Here is a 25,696-nt window from a genome sequence, read left to right on the forward strand (position 1 = left end):
GGCCGTTACAATTGGAAACCGAGTAGGTATACACGAATAGCGTCCATCGTCACGCGAGCATCCGCGCTTCGTTCACTTGTCGCGAAAACACTCTCGCATCAGCCGCCCGTTTGAAGAAACGAGCCTCGGACCCTCGCACCCGTCATTGACAAGAAGAGAGGAGGAAGGGAAAAACGGGGCAAGAACCGAATAAAAGAAATCCGAGCTCGTATCAGTTTTCGCAGCCACTCGCTCTCCCCAATGGGGGCACTGGGCCGATTCCGCGGCTCTACATAATATATAAATACCGATCCACCCGGACATCTGTCAGCGCCCCTCTCACGCTTTCCTCCTCCCGTTTCGCTCGTGTTTTTCCCAAACTCGGACGCTAAAGAGTCTCGTGTCCCTATCGTTACAATATTCGAGCCAAGACGCCGCTGCGGTCGGGCTACGTGTTCCCCCCGAGCCGAAACTACTCCGACGGGTGTACACCAAAGTGTATATATATATAGGCACAGCGCCGGGCGGGCTATGGTATTATCGCTCGTAATTTCGTGCACGCGTGTCGGAGCTTGGAATTTCGCATAGTTAGCGAGCGTCTCCTGACGTGTACAAGTTTGCCGCTGCGCGCACGGGGATGCTGCGTTTTCGGAAGAAAAGGAATCCCCTTCCGCGTTTTTAAAACGATGGGCTTACTTTGCAAGGTTTACCTCGTTGGCGCGATCGATAAATCATCTTACAGCTGATCGTTTGATGGGCACGCGAACAGCAACCCCCCAAAAAATTGCAGCCCCCATCAACCGTACGGGTTTATGGTCTTGTCTTCCGATAAGCGCGGCATCCTCGTTGGACCGCCGTTAGCCGGTGATACGAGTATTGCACGCGTCTGCCATTTTAAAACAAGTAGATAAAAGAGCTTTGAAGTGTTTTAGCGTAGGCATATACGTGTACGGGGATTATCGAGGAAAAAAGGGCCGATAGCAGGGTAGTACTATCGCCAAAAGTTGTAAGCTGTAAGGATTGCAATGGGCGCGTGGCCATTATTGGAACGGAACAAGCGTCGCGGACGAGGCGAAGGACCCGGTGTATGTACGTATACTATCTAGTGTGAGAAAGTGGCCTCTGATTGTTTTAAGCGTCTCCGTCTCTCTTTGCTCCCTCGCCACCACCTTCTTCTCCTTTGTTATCTCTGCATGCCTGGCTCAACGCAGTAATTTACTTATTAGGTCCCGGGCGGGTCTCCCATCGACATTCTAACTCTCCCTATATGCTTCAAAAGAAGAGGAGAAGGGGCTTCTTTTACCTCCCCAGTCCTTTGCACATCAGGGATGCCAGAGACGTTTACTTTGAGTCCGAGGCTCGGATCACATGCCGAGAATAACGACATATCTATATATATGCTGCATATGCCGCATGAAGAGTAACGTAGTTCACCAGAATGAATAACAAAATTTACGGGATAACCGACAAGCTCGTCTTCATAGGTTCGGCGGGAGAAGATACAATAATTCAGGTGACATGTACGATGCATAAAAACGACTGCTTTGGTCGCAAAGACTCGAGCAATTAAACATTATAGCGGTTCATAATTTATCACCCTGTACATTGTAATCCTATAAAACACGATAGGATTAGAAAAACCAACGCCAGCACAGAGGCACCAGACGCGAGGTCGGAAAGTATAATGTAATATACGTATATATATGGGTACACAGTATGGTATGCGTCAAAGAAACGGTGATAACGAAGGTCGAGTGAGCGAAAATGGATCGGTGGTCGTTGTAGGTACACGCTATAATGTACAAGTAAGTATATAAGGCGACAGCCTCGTGGCTCTGTCCTTCGGAGGGGGAAGGAAGCGAGGGTGGCTGCGTTGCGACGGGGGGGATCTCTCGAGACGCGCGGCGACAATGCAGATGATCAGCCTCGTTTCGAGTGACTATGTGTACAGTCACCCTCGAGATTCGGGGATGGATCGGTGCGTCTTTCTCCGTTTCTTTAGCGAGCGACGCTGGATGCCCGGTTACGTACGCGGGCTCTATCGAGCGCTTCGGGGTCATTTTTACCTTTTGGGTTGGAGCTTGGTGGGCTCGATCGGGTGCCTCGAGCGTTGACTCCCTGCTGGTGGGAATAGCTTTTTTAGGATGCATGCGCCTCGTAGCTTGGCTTGCATATATTATACGTAGACTACGGAATTTGAGTGCTCGCGTCGGCTCATCCCTGGAAATCAAAATCATTTGGACAGAGGAATCAAAGATACACTTTTACATTATTCATACAATTTGTGCAATAAGTAAAATTTCAATGGTACAAGGTATATCATACAAGTAAAAAAGGATTAATTACTCTATACTATATAAGTGTAGAGCTGGTACGTGTATTGCTTACTATACCAAATTTTAATCGAGTACACCTGCTATTGATTCACAACGTCAACATATCGACCCTTCAATCGCTCGCTACGTATACAAGGGATGCGCATAGCCGATGCCTATAGGCACTCACAACAGCCAACACCGACAACGACCCCAACAACTATAGTGGGAAGACATAAATAACAACAAGAGGGACAAAACACGCCGCCATAGCGCACATCGGGCGATGAGCATTTACGATTTCCGGCGACAGAAACGCGCGCGCGCGCCTGTCTACGCATCTTACACAAGCAAATGTCCACAAACACTCTGTATTACCGATTTATACATACATACACACGCCAAAGAAGGCATCCCCTGTCGCGATCGCGAAACCTGTTTTGCGCTGTATATCGCGCCGCATTATCTACGATAACGGGCTGCAGAGGCACGAGGGTGCCTATGGGTGTATACGGCCGGTTTTTGCCGCGCCAAGCGCCGCGCTGGCTGCCAACGCCGCCGAATAATCGGTATCGATTGCCCGATACCCGTCAGTCACTCCGTCTGACGGTGGTTCTGTTACTGTTTTTTCATTTTTTCGAGCGGGCGCGCCGATTAAGATTCCTCGGGTGTTTGTCGCTCGCCGAATCCAGTCGTGGCGGTTCTTAGAATTTGCGGGGCCATTGCTCGGGTAAGTAGAGCACACGGACCGCTTGCTCGATGCTTAAAGAGCACGAAAAACGACGATTTTTTTGACCAATTGGTTTTTGGACGCTAGTTGATGTGGCTGTACGAGGTAATTGATCGTGTGGTGGACTTTGGAAATTTCTCCTTACCAAAGCTTATCTGTACTCACAAGAAAGTGAGTGACTGAAACGGATGTCTTCTGGTCACCCATAACCCAATATTTCGTCTGAGTTACCCAAGTATCACAAAACTTGCAACAGTTGTAGATAGTCGGAACTCTAAAAGTGCCCATTTTTAAGGGGGCCAAAAAAAAAGAGAGGCAGCAACTTTAGCGCGGCATAGAAAAAAGGCCCGGAAAGCGGATAATATTGCACAACGCCGAAAGGCCCGTACCCGCGTACCTGCCCATAATTATCACGTGTGCGGCTGAAAAGAGCCCATTTGCTTTTTTCTTGTCTCCCCAGCCGCGGAATAACCAGCTCCGGGGCCATTATGGGGAGTATCAAAAACATTTAATATCATTAGCACCGCAATTTGATACAATTAAATCGAAAAGAGCGCGGAGAGCATAAAATAGTTATTTGCGGTTAATGAAGGGAAAACCGAGCGCGGAATCGGTGCGGATGTTAGAGAAACTGGTCCGGCAAAAAAGCTTTTCCTCTCGCGACGACGACGACGTAATACCCTCCACCTGCATGAGCACGCGCGCGACAGCAAAAACGGCAGGAATGCACGGTCGATTAAAAGACCGCCAGAGAAACTTTCATCGCTCCTCGTGTGTAAGGTTTCTTCACGTGTGAGTGGGTATCGGTAATGCATCGGTCACTTGGCATGTACGGAGCGGGACGAATATTCGGGAGCCTCGGAGAGCTATGCTGCCGTTTCCGACCAATAACCCGCCAAAGTGGATCTTTAACATTTATAAGGTACCAGCGCTCACTTGCTATAATCAACTGCGACAATCTGGTGGGCATAGCCGCGGCCAACTTGCTATCCCCTTCTTACTCTTCTCCGACGACAACGGTCATGGCATGTGAAAAAAATATAGTTATCAGTGACTATATTGCAGAGTGTCAAGTATACTCGAGATCTTTTACACCTGGGGTCTGATTTCGATCTTTGGTGATGAACCGTGATTGCGTTCGAGATTTACCGTCATGTTACCTGCAGTGCAAATTAAAATGAGAAGCCCCCTTTCCCTCACAGGTGAATTGACAATCACATCCCAACTCGATCGCGGATATCAATGAAAGCTGATTTTTGTTTGGAAAAATGTTTTTTTAACTCACTGCACGGAACGTTGACAAATGAACTTTCTGCCACTCTTACGATTCTAGACATCTCTGTACGTATCACCAGCCAGCGTGTCTTCATTGGCGATATAGTTTTTAATCGCCTTTTAATACGCTCCACTTTGATTGAAAAGTTTCCCCTATTACCTATTAAAGTATGCGCGTGAGTGAAAACATTTTTCTGACCCTCCTCGCGCAATGCTTCGTTTATTAAATTGTTTTCGAATATGTCATTGGGTAAGTCAGTACGATTATTCTCCACGCCTATAATTATATAGCGACCCACGTCATTCGAGTTGATGCACAAGTCGTACTTTTTTATATCACCGCCTCAGCTTTTGTCCATTTCTTTGTCAAGTTATTTCTTAGTGCGTCTGGAAATTTTACTGTTTACCCAACCGATCGTCGAGTCCCACCTCTGATTCAAGCACGTAAAAACTCCATCCTTTTCTTCGATCGGTTAATCCATGCTATCCCTTTTACGAATCAACTGACGCGGCACGAAAAAAAAAAAAAAAAAAAAGTAGAAGTTATTCATTCGTTTGGTGATTCATCCAATTACCCGTGCGAATAATATTGCTACACCGGCGCATCGGCACAGGTACCCTAGACTCGATCACTCGTCCGCGCGACTATTAAGCCATTCCGGCGCATTATCATCACAAATTTCCGTCGCGTGCCTCGACACGCGCACAGCCGCTATAAAAAGCGCCGCGAGAATAAGGCAAGCGACGCATCCCTATTCAGCACCAGCATCCGGCCGCTACGTATACACTCAAGCTCGCCTCAATTAACAACTCCCCGGCGTCAACGATCCTTCGTATACGTATGTCCTTCTGCAAACGCGCGGCTGTAAAGGCTCCATTGGCGGACCAAAGGACACACCGGGAGGGACGCATTGTCGCGCTAAACGCCAGAGAAGGCGCGGAGGGGGTGAAAAACCCACTCGTATATTATATCGTTAATTAGCGCCGACTTATATATATATTATATACACCATTGCCCTCTTCCCACCTCTCTCGCCGTTTCTTCTCCCGGTGATCGCGCTCGTTCCTTCGATTACGCGACCGCGACGGCTTAATTGGAATTGTGATCGAGCCGGCTCGCTTTTCCCTCCCCCTCTCCTCCCCTCACGATTTTCAGATTAATGTCGATGCGTGATACACTTTCATGTGCATAATACGTGATTATCCCCCCACCCTGTTTTTTGTTTTTCTGTTTCGCCCGAGCGGTGGTGTGCTTACTTGCCGCTGATGCTGTAAAAACGAGGAAATATGATTACTCCGCGCGAGGCAGGGCTTCTTTAGCAAAAATGGGCGTTAGAATTTTACTGCAATAGTAGAGTAACTTTTCTCGCTCAACGAAGCTTCGGGCATTGATAATTGTTTGAAAATAACAAGGCCATCCCGTTCAACTGGAGAAAAACCTGCTCCCGTACCCTCAAATCGCGATGGTCATCAAATTAACTTCTCCATCGGGTATAACGTGTACCCTACAACAAAAAAAGACACATGCCAACGGACACACAGAAAAGATTAGGACTCGACGCGATGCTATCAGTACCGATTATTTCCTCAAACATACACGAGACATGATCTCGCAGGGGACACGGAGGCCCAGATACCATCTCCGCGCGCACCTGCAAAATCACAATGCACATGTACAACACACGCACCGTGCTCGTGCATGTAGATGCGGGCAGCAATAATTCGATGAGTCACCGTAATCGAAAACGTCATCCCGACGACCCTAAGAGCGCACGTGTGAATTTGCGCTTGCGCGCGACCTCCATTGTGAGAGGTTATGTTGACTGGCCGTTACAGCTAGTTAACTCTCTCTCTATCTCTCTCTTGGTGCGGATGATTCAACCCGTGGTCGCGGAGACGGCTGTTGGTCGTTTTTTTGGATGCTACGACGCCTGGCACCTACATTCAACAAGCATATTATGCGTGCGTTATTCGGAAACAATCGAGCTCCGTCGGTAATGGCGCATTCTTGCCTAGGTAAAAATCCACGCGGGGGTTTCGATGTACAGGTACTGTTATTTCAATAAATCCGTCGGCAAAATTTTTGCCATTATACCCCCATATGCGCGGTCGCTGAGAGTAGACGCGAAATTGGCTTCTCACGGACGAGGCCCTTCCTCTCCGAGCTCGGTCAATTTCGTATTTTTGCGAAACAAAATGTCCACGGGACCATTTCAAGTGGATGGCAAGCAAAACTGATATTATTTGTTTATCGGCAAGTAACAGTTAACGGGCAGTTAATCAAGGTGAAGGTATACACAACGACATAGAGACAATGTACCGCTATACGGCGTGGAGATGCGATGGAAAAAAAGCACGCGCGCGCGAGCGGACAATGGAAGGGTGAAGGAGCTTAAGAATCTCTGACGATCAATAAACATCTCATTCGCGCGAGTATTGTACGGCGACGCTCCTCTCTGTCGTCGTTGCGTGCAGTTCCTCCGGAGGCCTCGGATTACCTGCCACACACTCCGAGGCTGAAACAACAGCCCCCGGTACTCGAGATGGATCTCTGCGGAAACTTCGCGGAAAAGCCGGCTCGCAATCGTTTCGAAATCGTTTTTCACGTGCCGGCTACCCATACAGAGGGAGAAGATTTAATTTCACTCGCGCGCCGCTTACGTTACGCTATTACCCGCGATCCTTACGCGTGGCCTAATAATTAACGATTCAATTTGAGCGCGTTACGACCGGCCTTGGGGGAGTTGTCAGCGCGCGACGCTTAACCTGGTTTTCTTTTTCCGCGGGACGCGAGTCGCTCTCGGCTTTGGTTGTACAACTTGCGCAGGGCAGAGACGAGCTCGGGTGTATTTGCCGCCAACGGGACCCCTGAACTTTGAGACGATTTTTGATGACATTGGGGACGCTGATGGTGTACCATCTAAAAGTATGTTTGCCTTTCGCATATTTAGTTCGGTTGTAATGTTTAGCTTGAAGCGCTCGACGCTTGGGAAAAGTATTACTTATACACCGTCTGATAATACTTCGGTCTATTTCTGGGATTCATTTAAGATATATATGTTATCTTGATAGCCATTTAACGATCGAGTAATGACGACTCCGTTTTAGGGCCAAGTCGGTATAGTCTTTGGCTCTAAACTTGGAGGTGACGCGGTGCATTGAACATTCTTCTGTACAGGCATATTTCGACATGTTACGTCATGCATACATTTTTTTTTTTTACTTCGAATTATGAGATAGTAATAGTAATATAAGCAACGCAGCTCGATAAAAATCGAGCTTCCACACTGTTGATCTAACTGTTGGAAAGCAACGCTTTACTATTGTCAAGATTAAACGCTCGTGTGTGCTTCTAACGCGTCTCTAGACTATTAAAGCGTTTGGGAATAAAACGCTCAGGCGTTGGGTTTTCACGTCGAATTATTTAGCACATTTGTGCAATTTCGAGTGAAAAAAAAGAATCCCCGAGAAAAAGGTTGCACAAGCCTAATCCTCTTAATTTATTACTCGATTTGGACGGGGCTAGCACCTGTACACGTCAGTGACTATACTGCTGTGGGTGCGTAAGCCAGACGGTGAAGTTGAATTTGGGGCTGACCTAGTTGCATCAGGATTAGCTACATTTTCAACACAAGAGGAAGAAGCAATCGAAGCCCAGAGTTCGAAATTGAAAGCACGGAGTATAAAGTCCCAGGTGAGCGAAAAACACAAGAATACACTTTATAAAAACGATGGCGACAAACGAGAGAGTCCGGAAAACTGCAAATGGTTTATTTATCCCAAAATCTGCGTACCATACGATTAACAGCAATTACACACGGCGCTCAGCTGCATAAATTTCTCGATCGAGCAGGAATGCGGCTTATCGGATTCGAGGCCCAAAGCAACCGCACGGAGGCAGATAACGTCCGTGAAATTATGATCCGACCGGCACCTCGCGAGAACCCTACGCGCGAGCTTACGTTTGTGTAAATTACTCTCTCGCGAGCCGCATACCACCTTGTATTAATTACATAAATGCGCGTATAATATACTTTGGCGCGGTTCAACGCTCAGCCTGTCCCACACGGAGGATCGCCTCGTTTGAAAGTACACTTTTTTCTTAAACGCCGAAATACTCCATTAGTTACGGAAACGCGAAAAAGAGTGGAGTCAACGCGATTAGATATAAATCATCGCGCTTGATTTCAGTCGTAAGAAAAAAAAAAATAAAAATAATGATTGAAAGCAAAAGTTAACACACGAGTATATATCAAAGTATATACATCCCAATACACTTGCTTCACACCATTATTCCAAGTCTTCGACTAGCGTTGGATTGGCGTTCACTGTACAATATATAGTGAGTCATTCTATGCGCGCGTTGCCTCGAGGATCGATAACGGTGCCGCTGTTGTTTATACGCGCTGCAGGCCCACATCGGTACTTATGCATGTACGTACAACTCGGATGCATCTCATACTCGCGGGATTGAGACTGCAAGGCGGACATCGCTCGGTCCAACGATGAGATAGTTGGTATGCGACCGAGGGGGGCTTTCCCGTCGTTTCGAGAAACCTAAGGCCTCGCACGCGGCGACAGTCAAAAGCGCACAAACTTTCTAATTCTGTCGAAAATTACTGATCAAAAGCGCACATCACAAGCTCATCGTCAGTGCACATAGGGAGAACTTTCAGTTGACTTACTGGCTTCGGAACCGTTTAATTCTACGTGACAGGTACAAGTACAAATATTTTACAAAAAAAAAAAAAAAAATGCTAAATACTGTAAATGTAAATTTTGCACATTGTCGATGCTCCAATTGGATTCGTCATTACACAGATCTCTTTGTCTCTGCTTGTAAAAATTTTATTTTTCTCAATTTTATACTCAAACAGTATAATTTTTTTAATATGTACCAATAGTCAAACGCTAACAGTCTACAATCGCCGGTTGGCAGTGATATGCGATCGTTTTGGAACAGTTTACTCTTGATCACCTGAAGCCAAGTTTCTATATAAAACCAATACTTAAAGGAACCGTATATTACGCACTTTTTTCCTTTGTATAGTCTCTCTACGCAAAAGCTGTACGTGATTTGAGGTTCATGGTAATATCTACCCCGACAAAACTACTGTCCGTGGAAGTTTCATAGTGGTTTTCGTTCGCTCTTCTCCCTTATTTGATGAACCAACCATTTGACTCGTGTTTATCTGCACTCATGGCAATTCTCATTTATCGATGAAACTCGTCATCAGATCGAGCAGCTGTGAGTAAAAATCCTTGTACATGAACGGCCATCTGCTTACTCTAAAGTTGAATCTGATTCCAAGAAACGCTATTTTCCTATCGTGACAGGATCATCTGACCTCGTGGTCCTGGGGTCTTATTGAGTTCTTCGATATGCGCAATAGCTTTCGAGATTTACTGTCATAATATACCTTTGAACATCAAAAAGTTAACTTTCTATTACATTTTTGTCATAAGGTTGGTGGTGTGACGGTAAATTTCGAACCGTATGTTGCGTACATCGAATCACGCAATAAGACCCCTGGACTATATTTTTATGCCGCGGAGAAGTATTTCGCGCGAGTAGACAAATGTGGATCAAGTTTAACGTACAGATGGTCTCGTTCAAACCCAACGAGACTCTTTGTCTGCCCGAGGCGTCGATTCCACTGTTCCGGTCGCACCTATATACTGGCAACAAAAAGCGACATTCCATCCCCATGATTGACTCTCAACGAATTATCCCTGCACCAAATCTCAAATTGAAAGAGTGCGTCGAATGAAGAGGCCCCTGCCTTTGTCATGAATCGCGGGAGTACTCGAGCGAGCGTCTCCCATTCGAGTGAACCCACTGTGAGGATCAAAGATGCTGTTTGCCCTTCCGGCCTTCGAGTGCTCGGTGTACAAGCGAGACATTTCGAGGCACTGCTGATGGGCGTTTGTAACACGTGAAGTAGGAAAGGGGTTTCACGTCGTAGCTTGTGGGTGTCTTCTTGGTTTTGGTGTTTCCTCTTGTTTTCCCTTGCTTTACGAGAATATGGAAACTTATTTTTACAAAGAAAAGTTTTAAATAACAATCATCCAAACGGTATCATGCTTTGGGCTTTCCTAATTGTTATTTTTCTTTTCTTTATATCTTCCAAATGTCTTAAATCATTTTTTAAGCAACCGAGTCACTCGTGCCTAATCGCTTGATGCGTCAGAGGAGTTATAACAATGAAGCGATTGTTTTACTGGGAAAACAAAAATTTCCAACGCATTCGATAAGCAACTATTACAGCTCACAAGCGTAGGAGGGGGCGATAACACCCGTAGATCACACATCAATAGTTTAAAGAACATTTTTATACATATTATGATGAAACAGACAATGCTCTACTAGATAGTTTTACACGACTCTGTAATCCTCCGGGCACAATAAGAATCACGCAATGAGACGGAAAACATTATTTTTCTTTGTTTTTACATGGGTACGGATGGATAGTGTCACTGTAACTGACAAAATCAGCTTTGCGCAATGAAAGAAACATGTTTAGAAAAATATCTAATAAAGAGAAAATTTATTGCTGACAAATCAAATGTGACTCTTAGTCATTGTAGTTGGTCGCAAATTGAACGTCTTTTTTAACCAACATCAACAACATCTTTTTAACAGTCACTCAATGAGAGAGTACCGAAGAAGAAATCACAGCCAGTGGTCGACAGTGCAATTTATTTAATAGACAATAATCCCACCCGCCCCTTAATACGTCATATTCTTTCGGTACTCTAACTTGAATGTTGCGCTGCACACTCTTTTGTATTGAAGTGAGAAAGGCGGAGAAACTAAACGTATGCAAGAATCGCCATTCCGGTCCGTGCCACTCGGCCACTCTAAGAGGTGCTCTCCCGATCATTTTAATGTAATTTTTCGCCAGACGGATCTCGTCGATCGATGCACCAAAGAGCTAGTTTGTATGTTCTCATCCAGCACTTTGTGCATCCTTAACTTTTGACAATATAGTCGATCACCCCCTGACAGAGTCAGCTTTAGCGATGGCGTTGATTCCCCAACAATGTACACCCATTTGCAGCCAACTTTTACGAAAACAAGACATTGCCGAGGTGGCACGCAAAATCGGTATTCCACAGCTTCATTGCAGGGCGCATAGCTCCGCGTTTTCATTGTTTACGCGCCGTCGTCGCCCGGAATACGAAAATGGCAGCACGACGGATTGTCATACGTCGCTGACTCGTGGCTCGGTCGTCACTGGAATCTTTGGATTTTCATAGTAATGAGCTTACTTTGTGGCGCACGTGGTTTCAAAGTCTTTGGCGAAGCTGATGCCAAGATGAGATAAATGCACGCCGAATGGCCAAAGTGATTTTTCTTCCGTTTAGCGGCTCAAGTTCGGCTTATCGCGATGAGCTTTTGAATGGGCGGTATTTTCATTTCGTAAATTCACGTGGCTGAACCACCGACTGATGGTAAGTGCGGAATACACGTGAACGCGAGTGCAAAATTAATTACTTTTTGATGGTTAATCGAGAATCGAGTGGCGTGGCTTATTAGCGAGACAAGCGGGACGCGAGTATAAATGCAGGGAGGGAGAAAAAGAAGAGGGAAAAATCTCTATTTGTGTCGGAAAATTTATGGAGGCGCTAAAATTGAATTCACCGAGGCATAAATAAGCATCTTTACAGGGTGAAGCAAAGTTATTCGGGATGGTAATAAAATTTTGCGTTTCATAGTCGAGGAAAGTTAATCCCCGCGAACTATGGAATTCCGACGCCGCGCGAGAAACAGCACTTTAATTCGTCGTTATGTTGCTTACATTACCAGCTCGAGACGAGGGGGGGGGCGGATGGGAGACATCGTTAAAGCTTCGCGCGAGTCCTTTTTTTCTTTATCTTTAATTAATTATTCATCACCTGTGCGTTGTAACGAATGGCGCCTTTTCGAAGATTAACAACTCCTACGCGTGTGCGTATTTTTACAGCACAAGTGCCTTGACTTTCCTTTTAGCCGGGAAAATTCATACTTCTCATTAAAAAGTCCCAAATGGTAGAAAGTGTCGTCTTAGCTCGCTTTTTGCGATTTCGAAATTTTATATCTCACGTTACGTGAGTGTAGGCTCGTATTTATTACCACGTAGATAAGTTATGCAAGAATACGTAAAAAAAAAATAAATAAAGCTCGCAGGACTAGGTCACTCGATTAAAATATTGTAGAGTCGAATAACTATGAGATGAGATAGGTGCCACTAAGGTGTTATAAAAATAAAGTGAAAATGCACGAAATTTTAACGCGATTATTACGTGAAAATGGCTTCCGTGATTGGTCGATGCAATTAAAATAAATCCTGTAGGTTGATGAGACATTTTGTCTTACAACTAGTTTTCCTTAGCTAATAGCATTTTTATTGGCTGAATGTCCTGTAAAAGATAACCCATGCCGAAAAAACTTCCCCAGCCATGAGTCAAGGGAAGTTTAACTCGCTTTTAAATTCTTCAAAGCCCCTTGGTGCCAAGTAACTTTTTTATCGAATTTCGATCCATCTTCATTTTGTACACTGCCCGCAACACTCGTAAGCGACAAAAAATCAATTCATACGATTTCCAAAACATAATAATGCGACTAAAATTATATAATTGACAAAAAAAATTATATAACTTACAATTTGTTTTTTTTTCTTCTTGTTTTCCAGACAAACATGCACGCATCGTTTCCGTACGACGGCGGCCGGAACAGTGGCGGAGGAGGCGGCGGGGGTGGCGGTGGTAACGGCGGCCGGAACGTCGATTACGGCGCGGTGAGGCGCCCGGACGCACTGCTGCCACCTCCGGGGCTCGACCAGACCGATCTGGTGCTGCACACAAGTCTCGTTGACGACCCCCAGGTGAGCGACGATGTACGTAATCGCCAACTCTTCTTCTTCCTTTTCTTGTGTTGGTTGTTGTTGTTAACCGATCGGTTCTGTAGGCGAGTTTTTTTTTTTTTTTTTTTTTTTTCATGGGCTACGCGAGATTTGTTTGATGTAGGCGTCACTGATCCTAGTAATTTTTTGTACCTTCGGTGTATTTATAATATTTGATGTCGAAAAAAATCGGAGAGCCTATAGTTTGTATACATAAACTTTTCGATCAACTGATATAGTTGGGAAAAATATTGTTGTTTTGTTCGACAAAAGCCCTTACTGATTTCTCGTTTACCTATAATATTAAGTAATACTTTTTTTGTCACTTGAATCCGTTTCACCTTTTTTAACACTAATTATCACTATCATGTAATACATGTTTTGCTGTTTGAAGCAAAAAGTTTTAAACTCGTAAGAAAATGTCAATTTGACTGAGAAGACATTTTCACTTAAGTTATAGACACCGGTTTTTCGTTAGTTTCGTTATCTCAATAAAAGCAAAATAGATACAAATTTTTACAATATTAATGTAGGCATTTTTCATTTTTAAAAATGCATACAATTCGTTATCGAATTGCCCGCAAAAACTAACATTTAAACAAGTAATGATTGTCATACACTTTATAGTATAATGATGAATAAGTATGTTGGACACCTTGTGAATGATCTCTGAAAATTTTCAAGGAAACTCGGCTACCTCGAAACTTTTCCGACTTTTTCCGTTTCTTGACCCCCTCAGTAATCCCCATCGGAACGACACAATAAACGCACTGATGATATATTTACCTTTCTTTTCTTCTTGCACTCCAACGACGCCCAACAACCCCAACGAAATGGCATAGAATCACAACTCGAGCATAATCACAGTGTTTGTTCGTTAAAGAGCACTCGGGTGTATTATATACCGTGTACATCCACTGCAAATGATTACACGGGAACGCGGCAAAGTCCCCGCCCTCTACGTTAGCAGCTATGTGTTTATACATCATGTACAGCCCTTCCTAACCGTAATCCATTTCGCTGTTGCAGAATACAAACGTGGACGACGGGAGTTTCATGAACGACCTGCCGCTGCTGAAAAGTGAGTAGTCCATTAATATTACTCGGTACTTATGCGTGTGCCATTCGCCAATGTTTCGTACATCGAACGGATTTTCACGAAACCGGAACTACGAGCGGGAGGCGGGAGGGGAAAAAAAGGGCAGTGTTCCAGTCGACGAAGGGGGCATTGTCACCTGCTTATTAGCCGACAATGGTCGCGCTGCTACACGTCGCGCCACCTTTTCTTTATTCTCGTTCCTCTTGGTCTCTCGTTGCGTGTGTTACGCACGGCTGCGAACAAGAGGAGAGGTCGAAAAAGGCTGTTGGCGTGCCCCCCCTTTTTTTCGTGCAGGGGCTCCTCCCATCGCCGCGTGGTTTCTGCTCTCGAGCTAATTATCCATCAGGATCGTCGACAGCCCTCGTATCATGTGGGGATGCTGGTTATAACTTTTTTTTTTACTCGCCATAACTGGTTGCTTCATTTAGAGAAATCGAGATTTTCAACCGAATGAACTTCCATGGGGGGTGATCGGAGGCTCTTTTGCTAGACTTGGGACTCAATTTTATTTGGATAAAACCTACATTACACTAGTTTAATCGGAAAAGGTCCACCAAAACATTGGCAAATTTTTTTATTAATCTCGAATGACAGGTTTTTACGCATATTGTACACGGCAGTGCGGAAAATGTAATTTTCCGTGAAATTCACAGACGCGCGAAAGTATACGTATACTTAACCCACTGTCTGCCACTGTGGATTGACAAAAATATAAAGTGAAAAATGTTCAAGTAGATAACACACGCATATTATCCCTCATCCGCCAGATCGACACGCACATCCTAAGCACGCCAAGGGAGAACGAGAAATCAAGAAGGGAGGGGAGGGGTTTTGAAAAAAAGGTAACAGGCACACATTACACGCACGGTGTGAACTTGGAGATAAATATGTGTATATATATATGGCAAGCGCCAAAGTAGGCATATAAATGACGCGAACAGTGGGCCATGCCCGCGGGCGGATCGTATTTCGGTATTGTCATTGTAATACCGGGGCCCGTATGTATACCCATACGCGAGTGTTTTTCAGGGCGGGCAGCCCCCCCATGGCAAATATATACGTACACACGCGAGCGTGCCACAGATGGCTTGTTCCCCGTGACGGACTATTATTACCGCGTGCACGCCCCGTTGCCTCCTCTCTTTTTTTCAATTTTTTTTCTTTTTCTTTTTTCACCTTCTCCCCCACTCCTAGCTCCCGTGTCGAGTGCACCCGTGAGGTTCACCTCGAGTTTCTCGGATTTCGGGGACTCGACTCGTATAAACGCCTCATTTGCAGAGGGGATGCAGATTAGGTTTACCTTGGCGAGTGTGACACCCTGCACGGGCCCTCTATACTCACGCGATCGCCTCGGACCGCAAATTGACGCTCGCACGCAGGGTAATGGGTATATATACCTAATCTCCGACGTTTAGCGCTGCACTCACATAGAAACTGGGGAAAAAATAATCCAAAAACGAGAAATTCTTGTACGGTTTCACTCGGTGAAAATCGGAGAGCCCAGCGGGTGCCGAGCGAAACGCTCCCTCGATTAACATTTCCTCCATGACTATACACACCACCTCTATCCATACGATCCGTATTATATATGGTAGGAAAGTAATAATCCCGAGCATTGCGTCCTTTTCGCGAAAACGCACGTTGGCGACAAAAAAACACCGGATCCATTATTCGGAATGACTGGCTCGTTCATATAGGTACACTTCCACCCCACAAAGTTGCCTGCGCGTTCGCTCGAGGAGACGCCCTTTGGAGCGCGGCGTTAAAAAGCACAGGGGGATGGACAGCAAGGCGGAGGGGAAAAAAAAAGGCAACACAGGCGGCCGACGCATCGGAGCTGTTGCATAACCGGATCGACGGAAGCCCCCTATACGTATACGGACTCGCGTGAGCGCCCTCCTATATCTCTCTCTCGGGTGTACATACACGCGCGTGTGCCGGTGCGCTGCAAAAACGCTATCTGCCATTCGGAGGGGGGAAAACTCTCGCTGGACGGCACGACATTGAAAAATCACGGCGATGCCGTAGCCCTGTCTTTTTCACCGCGGCTGACGTCGGCCGATCCCCGGCGTTCGCGTCGATCTCGCGGACGGATAGCATCACGTATACAGCCGGCGCGCACGTGAGGCCCCGGCAAGTGCGCAACTTGACGCTGTGCAGCGGTGGATCTTCATTTGCCGCATTTTCCACTTTTTTTTTTTTTTTTTTTTTTTTTTTTGTTTTTCCGTGCAAAGGTGCAGATTCGTAACCAAGCCTCGGACCGATCGTAAAGAGGGGGGACTCTCCGAGAAATCAGGCGATAAACAAAGTGAGATGAGCCGAAAAAAAAAAAAATACGGAGGTCGGTGGCGTACGTTTGTTTCAGGATCATAACTCGAGCCGTGCGTTCCGCGAAAAGCGCGGGCACGAAAATTCGCGTCACGAGTGGCTCACCCAAAGCCGCTCGTATGAATAAATATGTGCAGGCATGGGTTCCTTGGGCCGATGATTCGAGCGCGGCTCGCCGAGTGAATCAGAGCCGATTCGCAAAAATTCTCTCTTTCGCTAAGGTAGCCTTATCGGACGTCGTCTTTTCTCCTCCACCTGTCTGCCTGCGTTGCGCGTTACGTTGGTGGTTTATTGCGCACGGAGCGGGGATCTCTGGAGATTTCTTTCTTTCCTTTTTTTCTTCGAAATTAAACGGAGCGCGTGCAGCGGGAAAATATATGCACGCGCAGAGGGGAGTGAGATATGGAAGCTGCGTGAGTGAAATGAAAATTTTCTGTCTGTAGGGAGCTTTGGCATGTAGACTGTACACCTACAGCAATGCGTTGTATTTTTTTGTCGAGTCAAGCAATGTGACTGTAAATTACGGAATGAACCTAATTTAGCGGACAGGGCATCTGACGTCACATTCGCGCGGGGATTTTTTGAAAAGCACCAAGTACACTTTTTTGCCGACTTGTGTGATCACCATTTGGTAATTTATGAAGCTTTCTTCCAGGATCACAGTTATTTGCGCGAAGAGAGCCAAAATTACGAATAGTACCGCGTCAAATTTGTAAATTGGGGGTACTCATATATTACACGAATGCCAGTTTTTTCTCTTTGAGAAGAATAATTTTCATCCTCAGTTGAACGATTTTCATGTACTGCATACACAAGAAACATCACTGTTTTAGTACAGTAAAAATGAGTAACTAAAAAGGAAAAAGTCCCTAAACAACAGAATGACAGCGGCTTACAGTACTATAACCCCGAGATTATCTTTTAAACTCGAAACGGCCTCTACACTGCACCCATACCCGGAAAATTAGAGCATCCAAGTTTGAAATAATCCAATAACCATTTTGCCGTATAATGGGTGCTCGAGTATGTATATATATATTATCCCCTTATGCACGCACGCGTCGAAACTGATGTTCATCTCTTTCATCGTGCTCATTGAAATTCGTCAAGTACTTACACCTCTGTATTATCATGTTCACCTATATGGACACGCCTAAAATACACGCATACTTGAAGCTCCGTTGCTCTCCCGCGAAGGTTCTTACTTTGTTTTTTGTCCCTCTCGACTTTCGATCGAATCACGCTGGGTATACAGCGACGAGCAACTCGCGATATCGGGGTCACTTTCGAAAAGAATTAAAAATTGTGTGCGCGAGTATATTACATACAAACATGTACATACGTGCCGGCGATGAACTATCGCGCACACGAGATGAGGCTCACTGATTGAGAGCTTCAAATGTACTCATACAGTAGTCAAGTATGTTGTATTACACGCGACGAGGTATACATTAGAGGTGCCCGAGATTTTACGGTTTTTCACATCCGTACAATCCAGTGCCCGATAAAGTCGCGCAAATTTACCACAGACGTAGATACATGTACTACATTCTCGATAATCTCGCGTTGCGTCACAGAAAGCAGTGCAGCGACATCAGCGTAAGATGTAGTATGCGAGTAATTTGGGGGTGATTTATTCACCCGAGCACTTGTACGAACAGACCCAAGTGAAACTTTGCGTGGTCCGTTTCAAGGACATTTCCAAAATATTTCCCAATGGAGTTGCAAAACAAGCCTCTCTCTTTCCGCTAATTTAACCACGGGCGCGTACATTTTTCGGCCACCGAGGAGAATTTACAACGAGCATATATACATCCGTCACTCGCGAATCCGTCCGCCGTAAAGTGCGCGGAGTTTATTGGCCACGAGAGATCCCATGCTCGTTTTACTTTTCGGCTGGCCTCGCTTATCGAGCCATCCGTTTCCCGGGGCCGCGTTTTTTCCGTCCCGCGGAGCTTTCTCCCGCTTGTTAACTCTGATTCCATCAGAAGTCACTCTCCGGGAGACTCTTTTTCGTTTTTTTTTTTCATTTCGCGTACTCGGTGACTCGAGGTTTTACCCCCGGAGAGCGGGTCGATGACGGTTTCAAAGACTAATCGTCGTAAAAACTGTGGCTCAGAATTCACGCTGTCACTACTGAGTGATAGAAAGATGCGTTTTTCGTAAGTCCCGTCCGGTAATCGGTTCTTGTTTCAAGATGGACCTCTTGCAATATTTGAAGTCGATAGATTTACGGCTCAATTGAGTGGTGTGATATTACCGTTGAATAATTCGTGTACCAGCTACGCTCCGGCATTTATGATTATTATTTCGTTTATTTTTATTCAAATTTTATATTAAGTGTACGTACATTTTTTATTTCTTTGTAAATTACTGAGTACTAAATTAGACATGCAGCTTGAACCTTCACTATTTCCGCCTCATGAGAGGCAAAATGTGTCCTTAGCATCAATAAATTACTCATACTCTTGTTTCGGTGTGTACTTTGATGTTTTTTTCTTTCTTTCGTTTCGGTTTCAACGTGTACAATTCTCTGGAGCGATTCGGAATAGCGATATCGGTAAATGAACAAAACATGTGCGATCAAAGTGAAATTTTCTAAAAGTTGACTTTAGCAGCCGAGCACCATACCAATAACTGACGAAAGCTCAAGGATTCAATCAGTGAAAGCTCGAAATAAGTTTGGGATAGTCTCATCGGAAGAGTTGGGGAAAAAACTTGAATGTGAAACACCTCCTGATAAACCCATTTTACCACGGGGGCACTTGGTTTTTCAGCCTCGTATATCCGGAGAGCAGCTAAACTCCATTAGGTCCCTTCGTGCCGGGTATGAGAGATAGGCAAATCGCGGGCGCGCGCGAGCAAACGAGAGACGGACGTTTCAATTACGCGCTAAATCACGCGGGTGAGTCCGAGGTGTACAGCTGTCCCGATGCGTCTCCGGCCACAATATGCATACCGATGCGCAGGGAGAGGGGCGTGTTACCGTTACACCAGATGTATTTAAGACTGGTCGCGTGACAGCCGAAGGGCTCGACGCGAAGGTTATTTACCGACGGGGATCGCGAGACAATGCGACGGGCCCTCTCTCTTTCTTCCCATCGGCCACTCGTCCCTGGCAAATTGATCGGTTTCCCCGAGGGGGGACCGTGTTTTTGTTCATACCGATTTTCATTGCGCCGCGGCGGATATTTGTTGCTTCGGTCTTCCGGATAGAGTTGGATGTTGTCCGTTTGACGGTGTTTGTTTCTGAAGCACCAGGGAAATCCTCCCGATTGATCAACAGCGGGACGAAAGGGCTAAGAAGGGATAAACAATTTTTCCACGACTAGTTGGACGGATTTTTTCTTCTTCAGGGGAAAAAATTGTTTTTCATTCACCTGCCGAATTATCAACTACAAAGGACAATTCGGACGAGCCAATAATATATTATGTTTCTACATCCGTACAACAATAATAATCATATTTTCATTGCGATTATACATTTGAGCGGGGGGTTATGTATAAACGTGAGTCGCAACGTTATAATTACGATAATGTGTATACGGTTATTAAAACACTTTGATGTCCATCATCTCAAAGACGCGCACGCCCTACTTACTATAATAGCTCCACTTGATAAAAATGTACGCTTAGCATAAATTACATAAATGGAAGAGATCAGATGGTAAAAAATGACTAGTTTTTTGCTTCTAAGTAGTAGATCGTGTGGACTCAACCCTCGCATTTGAGAACGATTTAGATCCCTTCCATTATCTATTCATTAGGTGTTTTTCAATGCCTCAATGGTCCACTTGTACAATCAATAGGCTTGACATAAAGCTAAGGACAAATCAATAATCAAAAGATTCGCCTACAGTATTCCCATCGAAATCCTCTGATATTCCCGTGTTCGCGCGACATCAATCCCAAACCGGCAGCACCGCGAGGCACAAAAACTCATCCGACAAACGTAAAATCTAATTCCCGCCGTTACAAGAACGATTCCGGAGAGCTACGCACTCCAGTTGCTAAAACGACTTCCCACCACCAGAGCTAGAAATCCCTGGCAATCGTCTTTTCCCTCGATAGGTATTGACGCTAATACTTACCGACTCTCTGGACGCCCGATGTCTTCCGTTGCATTTGCAAAGTGACGGCAAAAAGCAATACACCGAGTTTCGCACATTAATTTCCAGAGGCAGAGAGAGAGAGAGAGAGAGAGAGAAACCGCGGGTACAGCGGCGACAAATAGCCTCGGCGGCGGTCGAATAAGGACACCAGCGCGGCTCGCCGGTTTTTCGGCTTTGCCAAATCGGCCGATCGGGTTTGGCTGGAATTAGCGGGTAATTACTCACGATCTTTCGGCGCGAGCGAGCAGCTGTTTTTGCGCTCCTGATGATCCTTAGGATCGGCTTCGTTGCACCTCTGCATGCACGGGTGCTCGAGAGATTGGTTCGCTCGTCGAGAAGCTTGGATTTTATCGCGAGAACTAGAGAGAGCTCGGGTCGCTCGATTTACGATAGTGCTTGGCTCGAGGGTTGATGCGGACTGGTATTTTGTGAGCACCTGCATATGGACAGATCGGCTTGAGGTAATGCGATGCTAATATTTAGTGGATTTGTTTGTGCAATTGACGAGAGGTGGAAAGAGTTGCAAAACATACGGAGGTAGTGACAAATTGAACGGTGATTGAGCAAGCACTTGGCTTATTTGGTGTTGAGTTGAGTGATGAGAAAATTCGTGGGGAGGAATAGTAAATGCGTGCTTGCAGGGGTCTAGTCTCTTTTCTAGCACTGTTTAAGGTGGCTTGGGCGATTTTTATCGGCTTGATCATAACCTCTGCAATTCTGGAATTATGTTAATAAAGTATGCCAAGTTCATTTGCGATACGAAAATACTGGGGTCAACCACTTCATTTTTCGACTACATCTTCGAAAATCTTTGATTAATCTCAAAAATTTAAAACAGTTCTAATTTTTTTTTTTTACAACGAATCTATTAAATTCTTAAAAATATAGGGTCAGCGACTTAACTTGACAAAAAATCAGAAGAAAAGTATGAAATATTAATCCAGCTTGTCTTGCAACATCTCCCAATTTTCACAATTATAATTTCACGGTACTTTTCTGGCAATTTCTTGATCTTGTACTTTGGTTATATTAAAATAGTTATGTTAATTGAAAAATTTACCGTCAGAAAGCGTTGATTTTTTAGGGGCCCTTATGGCACCCTACCCTAGGTACGGTACCAACTGCCCAAGCCGCCTCAACTATATGGTTGATTTTCTCATTTTGAATTTCCTCAATTTGACAAAAATTTATTGCACAAAGGAGTCCAGGGTTATTGATCAATGCACGTTGTTAAGTTTTCTTTCAAGTTTTTCGTTACTCCAAAACGTGGTTTGTTCGTCACACGTTTTCAACAAAAACAGAGGGAGCGCGATATTTTGCCGCTTGGATTTTGCACATTAAATTATAAATAAAGTTCGAGTATAATTGATGAAAAAGTTTCGAAATGTCTTTTAACAAACAAATACAGTTCATGTATGGGACTAGTGAGCTGGCAAGCTCAGCTCAGAGGGCGCTAGAGAGAAGAGCCTCCAGCCAACGGGATTAAAGCATTTCAGAACAAAAAGTATACCTGTACAGGCAGTGCCAAACTCGGAAGAAATATATACAGATATTACAGATATATACACTTTCTGTTGCTAACCGGAGGCTCTTCTCTCTAGCGCCCTCTGAACTGAGCTTGCCAACTCGCTACCCCCATACAGGCTATTTCCTGTATAGTATCCAGTGGATAAATCAAATCGCTGTACTGCAGCAGCTGCAGCTTGCACTTGGTGATGGCGCATCTTTCACTCAAAAAAAAAAAAAAAAAAAAAAAAAACCTTCTGCCAATTCGACGACCAAAGGGACCTTTCAAAAGCACGAATACCCACCCGAGTTCATCGCGCGGAAGACTGCCACCCTCTCGAGAGAAATCGAATCAAATCCACGTCCTCCAACTACAAGCTCCAGAGAGAGATGAGACTCACCCAATCCCCCCCTTCCCGCCGTCGCCTCGCACGGACAACCCAAATATTCGCGCCTCAGCGACAACGCAAACCAGCTTTCCTTATCGCGCGGCCCTTCAAAAGTCATCGCAACGACTCGATCGACGGAAGCCCTTTGCGCACCGTACGTCCCCTTTCGCGCGTAGATAGGCAGGTACCTACATGGGAGGAAAATCATCACGAGTAATTTGCCAATATCCTGCGCACCGAGCAGGGCTCACGCAGCGAATTTCCTCGAGGGCCGCCCCTTCCTTACACCTATACCCACACGAGTACACGCACACACAAGGGATATTGCGCGTGTAATCATCGCCGCCGGAAACGGACCAATCGAGGCGCGCGCGACCGACTATTGGCTCGTCCCCTCTACGTATACATGTATAGGTAATATCCCGAAAAAGCTGCCTTACTTATATACCCTATAGTCCCACTGTAGCTGCCCTCCGGCGCCGGTAGCTATACATACGCGTAAGCCCCGCTGTTAATTGCATTAGAGCCGAGGGATTTTACGGACGAGTTGTTCTGTCCAAAGGGGCCCCCCCGCTAGTATAAGTAGAGTCCCTGATGTGTGCGAAAAGTTGTTGCCGAGCGATCGAGCCGAGGAACATCCGAGGGAGGGAGAGGCTGTCTCGACTTTTAGGGGCGGACCGGGGGAGAGGAGGCTAATGATTTTTCGACCACGGGTGCAGAGGCTCCTGTAAAATGGCGGGCAACGAGGACACTCGTTTTGGCCAATGGGTGTACGGTTTTATTTATTTTTTTGTGCGTGCAGAGCTGAAATACGTAAGGAAAAAGTGTCCTTGAAAACTATTGAAGCTAAACAGCAAATGTACTAAGTAAAGACGTAGATGTTAGAGTCAAGCTTGAAAGGGAGGGTGGGGGAGTTTAACTTTTGCGTCAACCCATACTATAATTATACATACTCGCAGCCTCGACCCAGTACACATTGACTCTGCGTTTACAAGTTACGCGACCACTAACACCACGTACCATTATTACTATAAGTATTATATGGAGAACGGGAAAAAAGGGTACAAGTTGATGTTCTGCAATAATTATCGAGACTAAAATTGTTTCGCGCATCTTTCGTTCATCACGCGTGGCTATACAACGTATAAATAATGCCTTCAACCTCGTTGCGAGAATAACATTCTTCGCATCTACGGACTTTGCACGCAATAGCGGTATACTTACTCGTGACTCCATCATCCCGTGCGTCTAATGTTTTAATAAATACCTTTTCAAGACTTTGGTGTACACCTGCACATCCTGTGTCTGCATATTATACATACACGTTTACGTAACCGCCGCGTTCTGCACCATTGCGACAATTATTGCAAAAAAAGACAAAGTGTTCTCCCCTGCTTTTCTGTAAATTCACGCCAAGAGAATTATCGAGTGATTATAATATAATGGTACGGCAATTTGCGTACGAACGTCTATGTATTTGTATGTAATTACGATACAACATTAATTTTCGCGTGCACGCAAATGAAGTGACGAAACTCGAAGGGACGCGCAGAGATATACTCGGAGGCTGAGCATCAACGACAAAAACTCGAGTACCCCGTCCGCGAAAAAAATCCGAAAGCGCGTTATTATATATATACCCAACAAGTGCACATGATTAATCAATCGAGCTCTGCTTGTAAATCGGCGCGCATAATCAACACAACGTGTATACGAGCAGTGCCGAGTCATTGAAATCTTCGCGGGACGCGCCAGTTGAGTAAGTGTATCCTGTATCGCGTCGAGCGGGGTGGGTATAGAGCACACTGCAACATCGACAGGAAGGAGGTCTTTTTTTTTGTTCCCTGCGTGGTTTGCGATGACTCGGGCTAATGGGGCGCCAGTGCGGGCATGATTGGCCTCGAACACGCGGGCGCGTAAGAAAAGTGGATTTCGGTCCCAAAGATGAGGCCTAGCTCTGTGGCGCGCACTCGCGGGATAGGAAAAAAAAATTCGTGCGTGAGAGAGACGGGCTTCGTCCCGGGGAGAGTAAAAACGAGGGGCCGGAGGGGGGAAGAAAAGAAATAAGGGCCGCGCGTTAAAAGGCGATTCGCGGCCGCAGTGACCGTAATCGTGGTCGTCGCTGCCCTTCCCCCGGCAATTGGAGAGCGAAAACGAGGAAAGGAGCACGCGTATATGTTGGCATGTAGGAGGGCCTCCTCTCGTGAGAAAGGAGATTGAATCCGGTGTGACCCGCCGAAAAAGGAGGTGCTCTTCGATCGGCCGATACGATTAACGGGATCGGGATCAGAGAGAGAAAGATGGGATATTTGCTCGTTTTTTGGGTGTGCTTATTGCCCGAGCGGGCGTTTATAGATCGTTTTTTGTTCTACGTCGGTCGAGTCAGCTTAGACTTAATTCTCAATCGGTATTAGCAAGGAAGGATAAAATATGGATAGCCCCCATTGTTTTTTTTTCCATTTAGTTTTAAATGTTTGTAACAGAGTTTGGACTGAGCACTGGCAAACACTTGGCACTGATGTCCTTAAATTGTTTGGACTTGGACGCTTGATTGGTCCATTGGTGAGGCTTACAGTGGTTTCAGCCCACCCGGAAGACCAAAGACCGATGTAGATACGCTGCAGCCTATTTTTTTCGCGAAAAGCTGATATTTTTTTTATATCCATTGCATTTTAATTATTACACGTTGAATATTTTTAAAATCTTTTCATGGTGATACTCTGCTAATCATCCAAGGAGTAGAACTAGCTCACAAAAAATTGAAATCATCTGATGAAAAAGGAAAACTAAGATGTATACTCAAATGAAATGTAGTAAATTTTATTTGATAATTTTTCTCATTGAGTACCCCTTTTTCACATAACACTGTCTCTTCGTTATTAAGTATATTGAATCAGGCAACTTTCAGAGCTTAAAATAAAATTGTGTGCCGTGTGGAGGTAGGGGATCAACTTAACAGGGAATTTCATGCGTCCGAGCGTCAACTTCGCAACTTCACCTCGGTATACGGAAATTGATCAAAACTACGCGATACAGACCATTCGATAATTTATTCAAAAAAGTTCAGGATGAAAAATC

The 25,696-nt window shown here is 45.3% G+C and overlaps 1 protein-coding gene across 2 annotated transcripts in view; it reads left to right on the plus strand.

The window, feature by feature from the left end:
- The window catches only part of TfAP-2 (transcription factor AP-2), a 96,048-nt gene that overhangs the window by 48,545 nt on the left and 21,807 nt on the right, over positions 1 to 25,696 (plus strand). Inside the window, exons 3-4 of one of the 2 annotated variants that reach the window (XM_089593860.1) lie at positions 12,975 to 13,178; positions 14,214 to 14,265. In XM_089593860.1, the coding sequence (XP_089449986.1) occupies positions 12,975 to 13,178; positions 14,214 to 14,265 (256 nt within the window). The remainder of the gene's footprint in view (positions 1 to 12,974; positions 13,179 to 14,213; positions 14,266 to 25,696) is intronic. The other variant, XM_089593861.1, reaches the window with a different exon arrangement.

This window comes from Copidosoma floridanum, unplaced genomic scaffold (assembly GCF_036245765.1).
Source record: "Copidosoma floridanum isolate Cflo_tuat_1 unplaced genomic scaffold, Cflo_Japanese_pri ptg000020l, whole genome shotgun sequence".
In the NCBI taxonomy this organism is placed as follows: Eukaryota; Metazoa; Arthropoda; class Insecta; order Hymenoptera; family Encyrtidae; genus Copidosoma; species Copidosoma floridanum.